The following is a 19,996-nucleotide window of genomic DNA, read 5'->3' on the forward strand; positions in this document are numbered from 1 at the left end:
TTAGGGGTCGTGGTTTCTTTCGGTGTTTTCCTACCCTTCCAGAAAATATGGTGCCCAGATGTCCAACCATTCTCCAGATATAGTGCCCACCTGTCATGGTCATAATACCAAAACCATGTTATGTGGCATGGGGAGGTGCAGCGACATCTAGTGGCTGCATGTTGCCTACCAACAGCACTCCAGAGACAAACGACTGTCCTTCCGAGCTATGGGATGTGTAGACCCTACCTTTGACCACGGCTCATGCATTGTTTGCGATCAGCTGTACATGGATGTCAACCCCACCCAATGAAGACAAGTCAACGGACAGCAACAACCTTACACTAAAAGGTGTCGAGGTATTTATCTTTATTTAGGTTTAATAAACGAGCAGAACCCCGCCGCCTGATCGGTCGTGGTGTGTCGTGTGTGCCCGTGAAAAGCTGAAGCTACATCTTCACATTGTCCCCAATATCACCATCATCACCACCACCGCCACCACGGAGGAGACAGTCAGCTGATCTACGTCCACTTCCAACCGGGGTCAAGATGATCGCCTTGTTTAGCAAGCTGCTGGACTGGTTTAAAACCTTGTTCTGGAAGGAGGAGATGGAGCTGACACTGGTCGGGCTGCAGTATTCCGGGAAGACCACCTTTGTCAACGTGATAGCGGTAATTTTCTGACATTTTCCTTCGGGATCATAGTGTTATTTTATTGACTGACTTCCACACAGGTCTTGTGATCAAGATGCCGCGCTCCGCCCCTAAAGAAAATTACATTTATACTGTGTAGTACGACGGTGTCGCTTGCCCAAAATAGTGATCATCTGATCATCAGTATGTTAGCGACTGAATAGGCTTAAACGACATCGAAGCACATTCTGGGGTGTTTAAAAGATGTGTGTAGTCAGTGTGTGTACCCATACTCTCACACCATGATGGTGATTGTGACTTCATAATGACATCACGATGATGACGTCCGTTTAGACAAATTTCAACTCAAGTGGTTGCGGCCGATGCGGCGTAGAATAGTTTTTCCATTGCTGTTGGCACGGCAGTAGTTAAAAGCATAAAGACCTATAACTAGAATACAGTATGGCCATGTGGTGGTTTCAACGCTACATTCCATGACAAGTGAAGCTGTGTCCTCATTTGACGTTGCTGCCTCTGATCAGTGGTGTGTTTATTAAGTCAGTGAGCCCTTTTCATTTCATGGACCCCATGATATGTATTAGGCCATTGCCTAATTATTAGGCAACGGCCCCATTTACAGTTCTTATTATCTTCTTATATTGAGACAGCAGCCACTGATGAAATGAATGAAGCTCTTTTGGGTGACATTCAGGCTATTTAAGTGTCATCACGTGTGTAGGCTACATGGGCACTACTACATGGGAGTTAACTGTCATCGTCTCATCAACTTTCATCTGCATTTTTTTTGTGGCTTTCACCTTTTTTATTGTATATTTGTTATAGAGGGACAGACAGTATAGGCTGACAGGAAACGGGGAGAGAGATGGGGGGGGGGGGTGACATGCAGTGCCTGGTCCGCTGAGCCACGGGGCCCAGGCCTTTCATCTGCCCTTTGCTTCAGAATTTTAATGTTTGTCTGATGTTTGTTTTAGTTGTCTTTTCTTTTAAAGTCAGGTGTAAAATATAATCTGAGACACAGTCAGGCATATTATACACAGGATGTCCGTTGCTAATCTTGGACACAGTTCAACACTGAGACATGTTGATGTCGGTATTAAAAAGGGCCTTTTGTAGACGCTCCTGTAGTTCTTCCCCTCCCACTCTTGGCCGTGGATGTGTGTCCTCAAGTGATCTGTGTTGTCAAGTGAACCCTGGCCTTGACAGCATTGTGTTTTATTTATTACTACCTATATTTTATAATATAATTTGTATAATTTGTTACTTATACAGTCATGTATATTTTATAGCTCTGCCCCCCCTTCCCAATTTAGTCGATATGCCATTTAATTCCTCCCCGGGCCCACACACTAGTGTGTGTTGAACTTGTCACTGCTGTTGTCCCTACCTGCTCACCTGCCAGTAATAATATAAGGAGCCCCCAGGGAGGACGTGGCAGCTTCGTCACTACTCCTCCTGCCAGGGACGGTCATTACAACAACCTAGTCCGAAAATATGCTATAATGGCTTCCATTATAGCGAACTTTCCAGGAATAGAAAGGATGTCACTTAATTGTGGATGGATTTCTGAACTGAGTTGACAAAAATTGTACCATATTATAATGAGTCTGACTGAGGACCGATTATAATGAAGATGGGTTGAAAATGGGTGATGATGATGTTTTTTATTTTATTTTACTGGATATTTTATTTTTCCCACAGCCTGGTAACACCTGGTATATTCTTTTGTTGTTGTTAACCAGTCAGGTCAGTTCAGTGAAGACATGATTCCCACGGTGGGTTTCAACATGAGGAAGATCACAAAAGGAAATGTTACCATAAAGGTTAGTTCAAGCAACACATCCTTAACGTATTATTAATTTCACTTCAAACATGTTTGGGACATTTTACAGTCTACCAAAGCTTTTGTGAGCATCCAAGTTGCTTGATTTAGTTTACCAATAACCCTTTTAATTAATTTTTTTATCATTTGTTTTGAAAATGAAAAATATTAAATACAATAAAAAGAAAAATACATTAAATGAATGAAAATAAATAAAACATGCACTCCCCCTAACGTATTAGGAGGGCAGACACCAGAACCAAGGACAGTTGTTTCCGAGTCAAGCGACTTAAAAACTGCCCGGCGTAGCACAATGTGACATGTTGGACAACTCTGATGTTCAAAATATCACATTTTTGCTAATTACTCATTTTTGCTTCATTACAAAACTCTTCTTTGTATTATTGATACAAAGAAGATGTATTTATGAACACCATACATTTAGTATTAGATGTTTAAGTTAAATTATTTCCTGGCTGTAAAGGTGTCTTAGTTAATATTAGTATTCTGCATTAGTATTCATAGTATTTTAGAAGCTACTGCACCCATAATCTCCAGGGAGAGAGCAGATAGTGTGGACCCTAGAGCATGTTTTACAATAATTACATTTTTGTTGTTGCAGCTGTGGGATATAGGGGGTCAGCCTCGATTCAGGAGTATGTGGGAGAGATACTGTCGAGGTGTCAGTGCCATTGTGTGAGTACACACACACACACACACACACGCACGCACGCGCACACACACACACGCACACACACCACACACACACGTCTCCCTATAGGACCACTCCAGCCATCAATTTACAATGATTATATTAAATCACATATGCTTCATTATGATATGCATAATGCTATCTTTGTCTAATGTCTAATAATGTTTTGCCTTATTCCTTAGTGCCTATGTCGCTCTCTGAGTCTCTGCTGAGAATAGCATCCTTTCAACTGCAACACTTGTGTCTTTAGTTGAAAATGTGGTATTTTTGGTGCTAGTCATACACCACCAAAGTATAAATTAGCCACAAGCCAAAGTCCTAAAATAGTAATTTGTGAGTGAGGAGTGAAGACACATTGCAGCATTTCCCTCATCTTTCAGCCCTCTTAAGACATTTTGGTCTAAGAATTCCAAAAGTAGCCATACCTGCTTTACAAGACATTCAATACAACTTGTTATGCTGAACCTGGGTTCATTTTAACACTTGAAGTATCTGTAGCATTGTGAATTGCGTAAATCCACCTGGATTCTTTCAGGGATTATTGGTAGTTTTTTAGTTTTTTGCTCCCCATTGCCATTGGCATCTGCATTTACCCATTCTAACTATTAGCAGCAGGGGATGGTGCCATAATAATATGGTGCCCAGATGGGAATTACCCTACATTACCCACTAACATGTTTGATGATGATGTCATAATGCCCTTAAATAACTCCTGATCCTGGAGGCCGAGCAAACTCTCGCTGTCTCTCTCTCTCTCTCTCTTTCTCTCTGATTAACTAAATCTCACTTAATTTCCAAGGTACATGGTAGATGCAGCAGACCCGGAGAAGATTGAGGCCTCCAAGAATGAGCTACACAACCTTCTAGACAAACCTCAGCTTCAGGGCATTCCAGTAAATACTCCTCCTTTTTACACCTCACCTGAAGTCTTAAGCATTGGGATTAGTTTATTTATTTATTTTTTCCAATGCAGCTTCTTTTTGTTTTTTAAATTTTTATCCCACAATTTTGTAGCCCATTTTCACCCGGTGCCAATTGCCTAAACTGTAATCCTGGGCGCTACCCTCCCTCTGCCAACCTGGGGAGAGCCCCGAACTGAGCTTATGCTTCCTTCAATGCATGAGGAGTGAGCAGGCCGGTTCTTATCACCTGACAGGGGGGAGTTTCCCAGGTAGGACGTAGCGCATGAAGGAACACGTTATTCCAACCAGTACCTTTCCTCTCCATCAGGCGCCCTGGTTTACCAGGGGCGATGCAGTATAGAGCAGAAGCGTATCTACAATAAGGCGAGGGCAGGCGTCCACCTGTCCAAATCCATTCATCAGTCCTTACGCTGTGCTGAATGAAGCACGTTATTTCTATTTCTGAGGTTGAACTAGTCAGATATCCTTATGCTGGAGCAGTAAATATGTGATTGATCGCTGCTCCACCTGCACTCTGGCATCTCAAGGCAAGGCAACCTACTTTATAATATATTAGCAAAATACAAGATGTTAAATCGAGCTAGGTTCTAAACAAGAAACCATGTTTACAGTTGTTGCACAGAAATTAAGTCATTTTACACACACACACACACACACACACACACACACACACACACACACACACACACAGGCTAAGCCCAGACATGAATAATGAATGTATAGTGAGTGCAGACAAGAAGGGCTTGCATCTAATGATTTATTGGAGAAAGAGATACATATGGTTGCGTGCGTGCATGCGTGTTTGCGTGCGTGCAGTGTTACTAAAGAGATATTCCAAGGTTAATGCTTTGCTGGGAGACAGGGTTGTAAAAGTCAGACTGAGACTGTGCCTGTCCCTGAGAGGGGACAGGCACAGGAGTGGAGTGATGGACACAATGGATTTGAGATGAGATCATCAAATAGAAGTGATGAAAAAAAACAAGTGTGTGTGTGCGCGTGCATGCGCTGTGCACACATGCATGTATGGTCAAATGCTATTCACCTCCAATACAGTTAAACTGATGCTGTTGAGTTTTGTAACACGTGGGTCCTCTCCTCAGGTACTGGTGTTAGGGAACAAGCGAGACATATCCGGTGCCTTGGATGAGAAGGAGCTAATTGAGCGCATGTAAGTACAATGAACCTTATTTCAAATGTCACAGTTATTTATTTTCACTGCTAAGTAAGGCTTCCTAATTATGTTCCTTGAGACCGTTCATATTGCTCCCTTAATTTTCTACCCTAACAGGTAGGTCATTACATGAACGCCGTGTCCCGGGTTCATCTACCGGTAGCCCCCGATTAGACATCTGTATGCAATTAACTTATTATCTTCTCATCTTATCTTCCTTCCTTTTTCCTCCTCTTACTGTATCCCCTCCTCTCCCTCTCCTCCAGGAACTTGTCAGCTATCCAGGACAGAGAGATTTGCTGTTACTCCATCTCCTGTAAGGAGAAAGACAACATTGGTGAGTCCCAAGGTTATAATAGTTTGGGATTTTTAGTTTAATTAGGTTTTAAAGCGGATTTGCTAGTTTGTTTTTTGAAATGCTGAATAGTTTTTTTTTATTAGTTTTGGTGTTTTAGTTTTTTATATACTATTTGTCAGGTGATGGATTGAAAAGGTAAGCATTGTTAACAAAAGATAGCATTTAAAAATGTAAATTGTCAATTTTAGTTTGTTATATCGTTAGTTTTCGTTAATTACAAGCTGTCCACATTAACATGAAGCAATGCATACACTACACCGACACCTAAGTAATTGAATGAATAAACAATAAACAAATAGAAAACACTACATGAAGAGATTGTGTGTGTGTGTGTGTGTGTGTGTGTGTGTGTGTGTGTGTGTGTGTGTGTGTTAGACATCACACTACAGTGGCTGATCCAGCATTCTCGGACCAGGAGAACATGAGGACCGATCTCCTGACCACTCCCCAAAGACCATCTTCTGTACCCTCTCGTCTCCTCCTGCTTCACCTGTTCTCTCTCTTCTCCACCTATCCGTTGCTTCCCATAACCCTGATTCCATTTAACCTACAAGCCTTTTTCTGTCAGCCCCAATTTGACCTGATATACTAAGGCTGCAATGAGCCATGTCTGCTCTAGAGGGCAGTAAGTAGACAAACGCTAGTTCCGTAGGTAGTGAGTCACGTACAGTGAATTTAATTTCGAGCACTGATTAGGTTACTGAGTCATTGAACTTTGAGTCAGTGACATGAGAGGATCTCAATACATCAAGATACATTATGTAGCTATAACAACAACACATTTTGGGCATGTCATTGTTCAAACATTGCAAGCTACAAGCGTTGTGCGCTTGCAGATCTGCTATTTCCCCCATATGACACCGTCCTACATCAAAGTATGATATATGGCGTAAGCGGTTGTCTGTCGGGGAGACCTTAAACGAATGCACTCACTTTCAGAAGGGTAGTTGTCGTCATTGGAGGTAGTGAGCAAAGTCGCTCAGTGGCTTTTCACAGTGAGTTCTGTGAATTTTCTAGGGAGCTGAACTTCCAGCACCCTGGAGCGATTTTGGATTTGAGGCAATCTAGAAAATGCCTTACTCCCTGGGGAGTTTACTACCTCATACCTACCGAACCAGAGACTGGTTTAAGACACAACCAGTCTACTAATGGCTACCCTGTCCAGTCTTTCAACAGAAGGTTACAATGCGTCATGTCTGCTTTGACAAACTGTACATGCTGACTAGTGTGGTGAGTCTGGTGACTGTTTTAAAAGTTTACGTCTGTTTTGGTCAAATGGAAATAGAAGAACACTGCTGGTGTTAGTAAGAGATTCACAGGAAGGCATTTCACACTCCTAATGAGCTTCACTTTGACATTTACTGGTTGAACACCAGAAAAAGCCTATGTGGAACAGAGCATTTAATGTTAACAATGAACTGGTAATATAGCAGTAGACTCTGGTGCTGAATGTCGCCAGTACTACTCAATAGGCTACATTAACGTTACACATGGTCACTTGATTCAATATTATTAAAATAATATATACTTATTTCAGCTTTAACGTGCATCTGATCTCATCCAGATTGTGCCAAGATATTACTTACAAATTACATTTAAAACTAGAAAGATAAAGTGTGGTTGCCTCAATTGCTAATAAATAGGCCCCTCCCACACATTTTGCTAGTCTGTCACTGATGTGGCCAAATATACAACACCTGTTGTGACTGATGTGGCCAAATACACAACACCTGTTGTGACTGATGTGGCCAAATACACAACACCTGTTGCTTTGGGTGGTCAGATGTGTAAAACTTATTGAATGCATTCATACCTGGACTTTAGGCCTTTTTCTCTATCCAGCTCCAGTCTGATCTTGCAGACTGGACGCATGTTAATGCAAGTTGTACTTGCATTAACATGCGTCCTCTGATCGCCAAGTGACCGTGCAAGTGACCTGGTGGACATTTAGATTTGTCTGAATGTTGACACTATAGCCATATCCCCTTAGTTCTGTAAACCTACCACATACCGTAGGGGCTGACAGAAATGGCTTTTTGGGTTGTTTTGTACCCCATGCTCTCATATTTCCTATTAATACCCCCCTTTCAAAGAATTACACGTACCTCTTTCTCCTCCTTCAATCCAGTTCTGTTCTTGTAAAAACAAAATATGGGAGATACTGTATAATTTGCACTGTTATGAATTATTTTGTTTTCTACCTGTATGTATTTTTTATGCCATGTACTTCAGAACGGATAAAGTTTGACTCTGACAGTAAACTTATCAGCCAACTCTCTTCTGACTTACTGTATTCTTGCAAGCTATGGTGGAGTCTTCTCAAACTAGCACCAGGCTGTACAGTACATTTATAAATACAACTATTGTACATTTTATGACTGAACTCAACTCAGTTGAGATGTGAAGGAAAGGAAGCACACACATTGAGTTATCTCTTGAGTTTTAATGACCCTGTGACACTTAAGTTTTAAGCATTCGTTTTAAACGAAAAACATTCCTTGGGCTAAAAACGGCCATAGCCGTCATCACATTTGGGCAAGTGGCTATGGCCTAATTTAGCCCAAGGAGTGTTTTTCGTGCAAAACTAATGCTTGGAATGGGTTCAGAATCATGAAAACCCCCTAGTTTTGACACGTCACATGCTACACATGCTACTTAAAGCATAATGAAAAATTTAAAATGTTGCCTTATATACAGTAGGTTGTTAATTGTATCCCAACTTTCAACCACTGAATTTACCATGATCCACTAATTTAATTGAGACATTTTAATGTTATTTGGATGACCCTAAGGATAATAAAAAACCGTATATTGCAATTTATTTTGGTTCAAACCTTATATTGACTGGCCTAATAACTAGGAGTCTGATTTCTCTATTACATATTAAACCCTGCCTTACCTAGCCGGGCATCAGTTCAGTATATTATTCAAGTCTTGGCACTATAAGTACTAGCCTTCCAACACCAGAAGAGGGCGATATAGATTTTTCATTGAGATGATCTTCAAGGGCCTGGGCTAAGCCTAAGCAAGTGGCTTTTTGTCCTGTTCTTTTCTCACTTTGTGAATTCTGAGCTCTCTCCTCTTTCTAACTCGAACACTCTCAACACACAAAAGGGAAGCTCATGAAAGACTCTGAATGACCAAGCTTGCGTAGCCTACTGCCACCAAGAAAATTACAAAATCCTTTGAGACAGAAGACTGAACTGGGCAGTGACACAGAAAATGTACTTTTCAAATGGTTCAAACGATTCAAACGATTTCCTCACCAAAGATTTCTTCTTTTTTCCCCTTTTACTTAATCTTTAATTAATTGTTTGTTTTATTGTCTCTTTGAAAGACCCCCATCAGATGTTGGTTTTCCTTGCCTTTAGCAGTGTCAAGCTTTCAGCCAGTCCCATCAATGAAAGCGCTATTTGTTTAGGACTGAAAGAATGGAACCCCTAGTGTTTACTTGTGGGCTTTATTGATGCTTCCCGTGTCTAGACCAAAATCAACTGCGCTCAGTAAGGAAGTGCCCCGCTGCAGTCCATCTCTGGTCCGGGCACTGACTGTGCAAGGGAGCCATCTGTCAGAACGAAGTTCCATAGCACAACCACCTGCCGGGGAGTTCTCTGCTTCGGTTCCACCACCTGCTGTCTTATTGACAGAACTGTGGCTTCCGTACTGGACTGCTTCTGTGTTCTGGTGTCACTGGAAGAGGAAGAATCTAGAAACTCTGGCCCCTCTGGGATTAAAGCCCAGTAGTCTCTGCAGGGTTCACAGAGAATTGGACTTGTAATCCTCATTTTGTTAGCATTTCTCACTTGAGAAAGCTAGTCACTGGGCTGTTGTCTTGGTAATAGTTCTTGGCACTCCTTGATGGAAGTGTGTGCTTTTGCTCCATATTTCTTGGGCCTGCTGATACCATAGAAATGGGTATGGTACAAAACATCAGAAATTAGCCATGCATATAGAAGAGCATGGAAACAAAACATACAGCACACATAATCAGTTATACATTTCTTGTTTTTACCTAATTTTACAATTGTTTTCTTTGTGAGTGCCAATTTGGAAGTCATTTCAATTTGAGCATTGCACTTTCAATTGTGAATGTTGCATCCTCATCCGTTTGTAGTGTGAAGGTTTGTGCTCTCATCACTGTTGTTTAGCATCTTTGCAATAAAGAAGTTGTCTGTACTCTGTAGAGATCATGCTGTGATTAATCTGAACAATGAGTATTCTATGATCTTTCAGTTGGCATCAAGAGCTTAGTACATTGGCACAGGTATACTGATATTTCATCGGCATCAATTTAATGCAAGGCAAATATACATAGCACATTTAAATGGCAATTCAAAGTTATTATCATGAGGCATAGTTATTCATGGAGAAAGAACAGACAGTATAGAATATGCCTCATGTAAAGAACTTAACATGATACTGTTTTTTTTGTTTCCAGAACAAATATTTGGGGTCACAGGCCCCAGAATTCCACAAACTGAACTCTGAACAGAACTATTTGGTGTCCCCAAAAGGTATAGGCTATTGTGTTACCAATATGTTTTGTCCCCCTGAACACTAGACTGTATACATCCTGGGTGACAAACCCATTTTTTGAGTGGTGCAACGACTCCTACAACCAGCAATGTCTGTGTACCTGTATATTTGTGTACCTGTATAAGTGAGCACGAGTATGTGACTTATTAATACCAGTAGGGGGCGCCAGAAACAGAGAGAGGGGTAGTGCTGTGTCTCTAATGAGAGAGAGAGAGAGGGGGGGGGGGGGGGGGGGATTGCACCACTCAGTTCACACGTGTGTGATTTTTTTTGTTACACTATAAAATTCCCCATGTTGTCGTGTTGATTACTAACTCTTTCCACACAAATAAAGTGCCATGCAGGAAAGCAACACTCCAATGAGGATTGATTGACAGATGAGGAGGGATCAACACCACTGTACAATGCAAAAAAGTGTTTTAATGCCTTAAAATGTATTACCGTTACAATGTTTGTCTTGTTACATGAACACAAAAATGTATAACAAATATGAAGACTATAGGGTATGTATAATCCCGTAAAATATACAGTTTAGGGAAGGAACATCATGAACACTTGAAAACAGGCAGGTGTGGTAAGGGTGTGGTCTGTAACACTCAAAAAAAATTATCCCAAAGCCAATCAAAGGGGTTGGGGTGGAGGGATTTCCTATAGAGAATGTGTGTGAGTCAATGCAATGCAAAATAATAATCACTGGTAAATATTCACATAATGCGTCCAATGTACATATCAGGTCTGGAGACAGTATCAAAGTTAAGACCTGCGTGTTTCAATGGTGAGTTTAGTGGAGGTTGGAGGGCCAGAAGACCATATTAGATTTATTGTTATTCACTGCTGATCATTTTGTGGCATCCATCATTTTACAGTAGTCAACAGTGCAGGCCTATTTGTCAATGCTTGCATATTGGCACACCTTCATCTAACACATCCATTATTAATTAATTAGATTAGCTTCAACTGTGTTGATTACTTTACAGTGTGCTAAGGTAACACGTAACACCTGTGTTTTGACCCTTCTGTAACGTAAACAATCTACAAAGAGTTTTATTTCCCTTTAATGTCATCCAAACATATGAGTTGCTTTTACTGGCATAAATTTGCGTATCATTCATATCGGCATAAATTATGTTTATAATGGCATGTTTAATACAAATAAGAAAGTGCCTAAATGGACTCTTGTGGCAGACAATATCATCAACATATCACAGCATATTGCCTGAACCACCCAGCATGTTTGAAAGCAAAACATATGCAAGGCTAAAATAATCCCAAATAGGTTGGATCAAAAATGCCTCTCTGGCAAGAATACATTTCCACTCAAAGGAGCACTTCACACTTCAACCTCCCAATTAAGGATTTCTACTTCTTCTGATGAGAAAAACAAGTAGTCTAGACTCAAAACCAAGTGAGAGCATGAATGAATCCTCATTTTGTTCCCTTTCTTACACCATTATGTGTGAATTCATGTGCAACAAGTGTGTAGTGCATGGAAGCATGAGGGTGGGAGGGAGGCGAATGGCTGGCGGCGTCTTGAGTTTCAGGCCCACACAGAACAACCAACGCTCACCCTCCCCTCTCTCCATCGCCTGGGAAACCAAGAGGAACTGTGAGGTTTTGGGAGAGAGAGCAGTGGGGTTGTTTTGGTCAGTGTGTGTGCACACTGCGTGCACCTCCTCCTCCGCTGCTTCTACCCTCCCCTTCTTTCTTCTCTCTCAGTCACTGCTAAGGACATTGATTGTGGGGGTAACTTGGCAACTGTCTTGGGGGAGGGGGGCTTGGCTACTGAATGCAATGACGGGGCTCCAGCTTGCGCTGAGGAGAGGGGGGACATGGGAACAAAGCTGGCCTTATTGGTGCTGTCCCCCTCTGCTTCTTTCTTTGCGCAGCACCAGGCACAACTAAGTGGGAGGACAAATATTTCAGCTCAGAGAGCAGGGACACTGCTTAGGGCGCTTCCATGATGCTCTGTAGATTCCACACCATTCCTGTGTGTGTGTGTGTGTGTGTGCATTCTGAGTGTGTGAGAATGTGCGTGTGTGGGTGGGTGTACATGGGCAGCTGTGGTGGTCCCCATTGACTTATAATCTTATATGGACTTGCTTGTGCGTTCAGAGATGCATGTTTTCCATCAACCATGAGTTATCTAACACAGTTTCCAAAGTTTTTAGCCCGTGACCCAAAAGAAAGATTTGATGTCTCCCCGGGACATCAAATTCATGAATTATTTTCTTTTTTTGGGGGTGGCGGGGTGTTTTTTGAAAATGTTTTGAAATAATAATTAAAAACTAAATATAGGAATAAGAAAATTAAGAGACCCATAAAATAATAAAAGACCCTAACAAACCGAGAAGCAAGACTGAGATCTTTGACTGTTTATTTGCTAAAACTGGATACAAAGCATCACTGGTCCTTATTAAACTTATATATATATGCTACACACCTACATAGACTACATTAGAAGCCTAAATTCCGTCATAACATATTCTTAACATATTCACAATGGGACACTTTCATTTGTATGTCCCATTGTACACTTACAAACATTTCAACATTTCATTGTTTGCATTACTTTGAATCCTGAGCTAGTGAAACATACTGTATTTTCTAGAGTTCTAAATGTTTCTAAAGTTCTAAATGTTAAGCAGATGGACAGTAATAGGGTGCGGTCACACTGAACTGTATTGCTGCCTATGCGGGTGGATTCTGCCAATGCTTTTCAACGGGAACTGATTTGTTTCTTGTGGAAATCCTTGAATGGCAACAAAACAAACCGCCATTGAAGAGCAATTGGCAGAATTCCTCCGCATAGGCAGAATCAATTGAAGTTTGGTCCTACTGGTACTAATTGCAATAAATACAAACAAAAACAAAACATCACCTGTGGGGAAAAAATAAGAAAAAAAAGTGATCCCTGGGAATGTGATAGATTGATTCACATGTTCATTTTTGTCACATAAAGAGTCACGTAAAGAGTCAGCATGTGTGCTTTTTATGTTTCACATGTCAGCTGACCTTATGGGACAACCTTAATTTCCCCATTTAATAAAATAAAATTAACATGAAACTAAGCCTTTTTTAAGGCTTTTACATTTGCTTTTACAAATGAGAGATTTCACATTTGTCACACATAATAAAACTAACAAGGTCCTATCCTGTAGCTGCAAACTGCTTTATGATATTTCAGCGAGTTCAGATAAATATCAGACACCAAAGACTGTACTTAATAAAACATTTAATATTTGACATAAACATTATAAAAAAAGAATGCACAGCAAATGTGTTAATTTAATTCTGGAAGTAAATGGACCCTTACTGGTCCATTTTGTTTTATACACTCTCAGACTGCAGTATGGGAATGCGTCAAGGCAGGGATAGCATAGGGGTGAAAGGTTTGGGACAATTCTAAGTGCCCTGCACTTAGGGGGCCCTCACATCATGGTTTATAGATGTTTATTAGGCTAATACTGTATGTAATATAATGCAGTGGTTCGCAACTTATTCAGGACCTGACCCCCCAAAATAATCATAATTGAACTGGGGACCCGCCCACCCTGACAAGCACTTGGAATGTAGGAGTTGAAGCATTAATTATATTTAGTTTGACGAAAATAGCCGATCTACAAGCACAGCAGAGCTTGTAGATCGGTAACCTTGCGTCACCAGAGGAAAGCCTGGTATTCGTTTTAAAACAAGCGATGTGTTCTGGTTTTAAAAAAAGGAAAAAAATGTTTTTATTCCCCACATAATGCAAATCAATTAACCCATTTTGGACGGGAACCCCTTTTGGTGTTTTAAGCATTATCTTATGCTTTAGCTGTTGAAAAATAGCAGATATACAAGCTCATAGTGCGGCACTCTGCCATTTTTGAAAAATCGTGAAAATATGGTGCAAATCTTTGAATATATATTCTTTCAGAGTGAACGTTTTTGTCCCTAAAACAACATATTTTCAGATGGGGTCGGCGGCCAAATACATTTTTGGGGTCCTTGACATGAAATATTGAGCACCACTGACATAGAAACATAGGTATTTCATAAAACGATGTCAGGCCTAAATGGGTTAATGTATTCTCGCTAGTCGTGCTACGAATTAGAATTGAAAATGGACAAACATTCAACATTTTAAACTACATTAATCATTTTGGAGGTGGTTGGAGGTGGTTCTAGTCATGTGATTATGTAAAGGTATTTCCACTGACCGGATTAGAAACCCGAAAATGGGATCCCAGGCTATTTCCAAAATGTTTGCCTATATTCCTAATATTATTTGATAATTTGGACAATGTTTGAGGTATTAAAAAGTCCTTAAATTCTCACTTCACTGTCATTTGGGGCCCCCCAAAAAATAAATAGAAGGAAAGAACCGTCTTGAACACGTGACTATAGAGATACTGTGTAACGATTAGCGGGATTTTTGGACAGAATATGGAGTAATATCAAAATATGTGTTTTACAAAAGTCGGCCTCCTGGTGGCGCTATAACAGGCCGTTCCGGAAAGTTGGGGCAGAGGTTCATCGTTGGCATTCAGGGAATGTGTGTGCAAAATTTGGCATCGACCTGGTTAACGGTGCCGGAGATTAGCTGGTAACAGACAGATGGACGGACAGACTCACACACGGACTGACTGCAAAACATACTCTCTCCCCATGCCTTCAGCCTGGTGGAGACAATTAACTTTATATGTGGGTAGTGGGTACCAAGAACTGGTTTCTATTTGGGTACCAAGAACTGGGCAATGAAACAATGTGCTATATCAGATGACATAATACATGGCACATTTTGTAAATCATGACGGCGAAGGAGTTGAGGAATCCTGAAAATACCCAGTAGCAGAAGTGAATAATTCCATGGAAGCTTATACATTGTGTGTCCATGGTGGCTGGGGAAACTCAAAGGCCAATTGTTGTTCTGAGTGACTCTTTCGCCGTGACCTTCAGCCGCTGAATACCAAGTCAAGGAACCTTAACACCAAGTATAAACAACTTTTTCTTCAATGGTGGGTGTTATGACAAGGATTGACAGTTACCATTGAATGGCATTCATTTCACCCAGATCATTCCGAGACAGAGTTCAAGAGGTTAGCGGCAGTCACAGGACATAGCTCCCAGGCACAGTCAGAGGATGCATCATGCTTTTCATTGGTTCATTCCCAGTTCCCACTAAAGAATATACAAAGACTACACTGGAAGTTAGAAAACACACCAGGAATTCAGAGAATAAATCACAGCTAAAAAAAATGTTGTCTTACTCAAACAGTCATAAAGACTGCTGAAGACTGTTCATTCAGCTTGCTTTAGACAGCTTTAATTTCTATTGATCCCATATGATCAAAAATATATTTTTGAAATGTAGCAACAGCAAGAAACCAGACAGTTCATGAACACCAGTCTGCCAGTCTGTGGCCACCAGTCTCTGCAACTTAATGAATCTATTGTGGCCTCCTAAAAAAAAGAATGCAGGATCTGATGAGTTTCTGCTGTTATGATGACTCCACGCCTCCAGTTCATTTAGACTGGAACAATGGAGGCATTGGGAGTTTTTCTGCTGGCTCCTGGCTGTAGTGGAGAGACCTCAACAGGGAGTTCCAATTGCCACCACAGAGGAAGTGTCTTTCGCCTTGTCATAGAAGATCGCCGGCGTCGTCCCTGAGACGATTTTGAGTTTCTCTTCCTTGCAGGAAGAGGGAGAGAGCGATGGCGGGGAGATGGATACGGGAGAGGAGAGAGCGGAAGGAGAGGCGGACGCCGCGGTTGCTGTGGTGGAGGCTGAGGAAGATGAAGATGATGCGCCATCTGGGAGACACTCCTCGCAGCAGCAGCAACAGCAGTCCATGAACGCCTGGCCGAGTGAACGACACAGACACAGCAGCAACACCGGCGTAGACGAGCTGCGCACGAACAATAAAAACTGTCCAATCAGAGCCAGGAGGGCCTCGGTGGATGTGGAGACGGGGATGGAGATGTAAGCCAGGGCGATGTTCCAGGCATTCTCCGGCAGAGTACAAACGGCGTAAATGACGGCGAGAGCCATCACCGTTGAACTGAGCCGCTGCTCCCGGCTCGCCTGCTGCTTCTTTTTAGGAGAGGAGGAAGAGGAAGAAGTGGAGGAGGAAGAGGAGGACGTTCGTCCTCCTGCTACCTTGACACTACTTGCTTTCCGCAGAGTCTCTTGGGCGACGACGTGTCGCGTCACTAAGTTGCAGGCCAGCGTGAAGAGTAGAGGCAGACAGAAGTAGCAGCCAAAGTACCACCACATGCGGGCCTCGTGGTATGTCAGCACCAGAGAATACACGGTCTCTGGCAGATCGATAGAGGGCTGGCGCACACACATATCCACTAACAGGCCACCTGTTTGGGCTCCAAGGCTAGCAACCGGTGAACTCCCTGGTTGAGTGGCCTGGTAGCTGATGGGAGTTAGAGGAGGACTGCCATCTTGAGTTATTATTGAAGTGCTCACAACTTCCTGAGTGAGTTGCCAGAGGAGTAACTCAGGGGCAGCCAGGACCATGGAGCCGATCCAGATGACAGAGAGCTTGGCCAGGATGGACTGGCATGGCTCAACTCTGGGTGTTTGTAGTGACCCTGGGGTGGTTGCAGTATGGAAACGATCTATACTCAGGGCACACAGGCTGAAGGTGGCAACACCCAAGGAGGTCACCTGGTAAAGGAACAAAGGGTCGGGGTTATTACTAGTAGGCAAACTAGCCATACAATAATAACCATATGAAATACATTAGAAGCAGTACTTTTGCTAACATAAGGCAGGATGTGAGGGGTGACGTAGGGTGGAAATATGAAAAAGTGGTAATGATGATAAGAGGGAAGGAATAATGAAGATAGTTATAGGGAGAGGTCAGTCAGAGCAGAACATCAGGATAGGGATAAAGAAGTGAAGAAGGGTACATTCATCTAAAATAGTTTCACAGTAGGCTACACAAAGCTGTTAAAAATATTGCTGCCAAGAAATAACTATACATTTACCTCATGGTTACAATTTAAATTAGCGACTCATGTAGCACTAAGTGTTGACAAAAAGAACAGTCTATCTTTACAGTGTCTTCTGACCCCCTCCCTCCTCCTTCAGTGCATGCTCAATGACCTCAATTAGTTGAACCCACGCCTCTAAACAATTAACTGTCTTCATTAGCATACAAATAGGTTAACTAACTAAACACAGACCAAGACAGGGCTGGCTGCTGCCAGGCCTGTTTTAAAAACGGTTGTGCATCGGTGCACAGTTTTATTATAATAAACAAAAAAAACAATCCACACTCGCCTATTGAATGAACACAGCTGGAAGTTGAAATATTGTTGTCATTATAGGGAGCATATAAATGTAGAATGTTTTTATTTTATTTTTTTACTTTATATGTCATGATACATCAACATTATCTCCAAAAAGTCCAAAAACTCAAAAATTGTTAATTTTTCAGTAAATGAAGAAAACCTTATATTTTAAAAACAATGAATCAACAAAGTTGGTAGGCCTATTGTGAGTTTGTGACTTTATATATTGTCAATTACTTGCATAAGAGGGGGAGAGAGGTGGTGGAGTTTTGTATTGGCAACAAGTCCCCAGGACTTGTGTTTCCTTTTAGCCTCAATGTCTGACTGTACTCTATTAGTCAAGTCAGAAAAGTAAACAGAACGTGGAACGTTTACCTTTCTGACTAATAAAGTATTTAATGAATGAATGAATGAACGAATCAATGAATCAATCAATCTCACCTCCATGTAGGGCACGATGCGACAGGACAGGTCTCCCAGTAAGCGTTTGGAGGTGAGCTCATTGAAGATGACCACGGGCAGACAGAAGAACAGCACTAGGAAATCCCAGAACGCCAGGCTGGCGAGGATGCTGTTCCATGCGCTCTTCAGGTAATAATTATGCCACACGATACACATCAGTGCGAGGTTCCCCACGATGCCAACCGCGAAGAGGATGAGGGCGAGCAGCATCACCGCATAAGCCCCGTACGAGCCGTCAGTCACGGGGTACAGCGGGTTCTGCACAAACACCGTGCCTTTGTCCGAGTAGTTCCCATGCAAGAAGACCCCAGAGACTGAACCCGAGATGCCCCGGTGCCTGTGCGCGCTCTTCGGTGTCGTGAAGTAACTGTCCGGGTCGTAGGGATGTCGGTAACTGTTTGGAGAATGTTGGTCCCATTTGTTTGAGCTCCCATCCTTCGCTCCGCGAGGGATCCTTTTTGGGTTGCCCGAGAGGTGCCCAACTGGCTCCGGAGCCTTAAAGGAATCAGACTCCCAAGCATAGGCGGCGGGTGCGTTTTACCTTTGGGTAGGCTATAGAATTGCGTTGGGGGGGGGACTCTCGCGGCCGAGCGAAGCGAGGCCGCCGCCGCGGATTTATTTATTTATTTATTTCCCAGATGGTCTAAAAATGAGTTATTTAGCATACTTTTACCAATGAATTAGCCTATACAGACAACGACTTTTGGACGTCTTTTTCTCAAGTCTCGAGTCAGTCAGTGTAGATTACCCGGCGGCGTTGCTGCCCCTCCGGGAGTCGCGGCTCATGGCCCTTCACAGACGGCAGAGACAGCAGTCACTCCGCTGAACGTGTCAGTGTTGCTGCAGTGGTGTGAACTGTGAACCGTGCGGGCACTGAGTTCTGACAGCCGACTCACAGCTTCTTCTTCTGAATTAGGCTACTTTATCTTTGCCTTGAAAAATACATTTTGCGTTTTGCTGTTTCCCAAAACAAACCAGCGTGCGCTACTCTTTGCTACAAAGCGACTGGAAGGACGAGGTTTACAGACACACCAATAGTAGTCAATCATGCTGATTAGGCCAGTTGCTGTAGTGCATAGCCTATATCCGATCAGCGATCACCAGGGGGCAGCGACAACACACACACACACACAGTCACACACACACACACACACACACAATAGCCTTCTATAATGCTGCGCACATATATTATATATATTTAAAAAAATACCCAGGATAATTTTTGGGAAGGCTAAGCCTTCCCTAGCCTTATGCACCCGCCGCCTATGCTCCCAAGTCCCCGGGCCCAATGCGTCTGCAGCCCGCACAGACTCTGTCTGGTCCCTCATGGCTGCATGGACACCAGGCTGCTGCACATGACGGGGTTCCGTATCTCTCAGAAAAAGAAACAGCAAAGCCAAAACTGGAACCATAATTGTAGCCTAATGTTAAGATGTATTATATATCGCTTATTATTTTAAAGAAATGTATTGACGATAAGTGTAGTAGAAAAATAGAACATGTGGGATTCATCTGTAGCTGTAGCCTGGATGCTGGTGGGACACTGCACTGACTGACCATCTTCTATTCTTCTACTGCTCTGCTCTATGGCTCGCTCTGATGTAGTTGTAGAACTTTTGAATCTGCCTCAAACTGGAATGTCCATCTATTCAGTGATTATTTTCTCTGGGGGAACGATCCAGTAATATACTGAGGTCTATAGCGCCACTTGGCGGTTCTTTTGAGAGAAACATGTAGGGTAAATCAAGATCAAGATGGCATCATCATTTTGATGTATTCTTATTTCTTTAGTCTGTCTAACAGACTAGTCATAGAGAGAAAGAGAATGCACAAACGCCTGTAAACTGCAGTGGCCACTGGTTCCGGTTCTGCTGGACAGGGAAGGAGACATCCAAGAGGAGCAGCAGAGAATGGCAGGTAGGCTACACAGCAAGCATCAAAGCGGAAAGCGCCTAGCAGGATCCGTGTTACAGTGCCGTATCCAGGGAATAATCAGCAGGGGGGCATTCATATTTCTAAGGGGGGCAGTTGATTTTTCAAGTTCACATCCATATATAGCAATTAAGCTCTCACATAGGCCTATACAATAAAACAA

The 19,996-nt window shown here is 42.3% G+C and overlaps 2 protein-coding genes across 3 annotated transcripts; one reads left to right on the forward strand and one right to left on the reverse strand.

Moving 5' to 3' along the window:
* Nucleotides 1-216: 216 nt before the first annotated feature.
* arl8a (ADP-ribosylation factor-like 8A) lies at nt 217-7,893 on the forward strand (the record flags this gene model as incomplete). 2 transcript variants are annotated; one of them, XM_080784450.1, is made up of 7 exons in its annotated part: nt 217-651; nt 2,373-2,453; nt 3,075-3,148; nt 3,964-4,057; nt 5,188-5,255; nt 5,525-5,595; nt 5,992-7,893. In XM_080784450.1, exons 1-7 carry the CDS (start codon nt 529-531, stop codon nt 6,039-6,041), a joined length of 561 nt encoding a protein of 186 aa, XP_080640576.1. In that variant the 5' UTR covers nt 217-528. The 2 variants fall into 2 exon arrangements, with proteins under 2 accessions (XP_080640576.1, XP_080640577.1); XM_080784451.1 differs by lacking the exons at nt 5,188-5,255; nt 5,992-7,893 and having other exon boundaries at nt 5,525-5,578.
* A 6,000-nt stretch (nt 7,894-13,893) lies between these two features.
* gpr37l1a (G protein-coupled receptor 37 like 1a) lies at nt 13,894-18,402 on the reverse strand. The gene is made up of 2 exons (XM_080773877.1): nt 17,881-18,402; nt 13,894-16,810 (listed from the first exon to the last, which is right to left on the reverse strand). Exons 1-2 carry the CDS (start codon nt 18,109-18,111, stop codon nt 15,725-15,727), a joined length of 1,317 nt encoding a protein of 438 aa, XP_080630003.1. The 5' UTR covers nt 18,112-18,402; the 3' UTR covers nt 13,894-15,724.
* Nucleotides 18,403-19,996: the final 1,594 nt, after the last annotated feature.

This window comes from Protomyctophum bolini, assembly GCF_963924005.1.
Source record: "Protomyctophum bolini genome assembly, chromosome: 2".
Taxonomy (NCBI): domain Eukaryota; kingdom Metazoa; phylum Chordata; class Actinopteri; order Myctophiformes; family Myctophidae; genus Protomyctophum; species Protomyctophum bolini.

Bases quoted from the DNA above. Each gene is read 5' to 3' on its own strand.
- gpr37l1a (XM_080773877.1), bottom strand. From the start codon at position 18,111: ATGCTGCTCGCCCTCATCCTCTTCGCGGTTGGCATCGTGGGGAACCTC. The intron at 16,811-17,880 runs GTGAGATTGATT...TTCCTTTACCAG, and splicing joins GCATCGTGCCCTACATGGAG to GTGACCTCCTTGGGTGTTGC.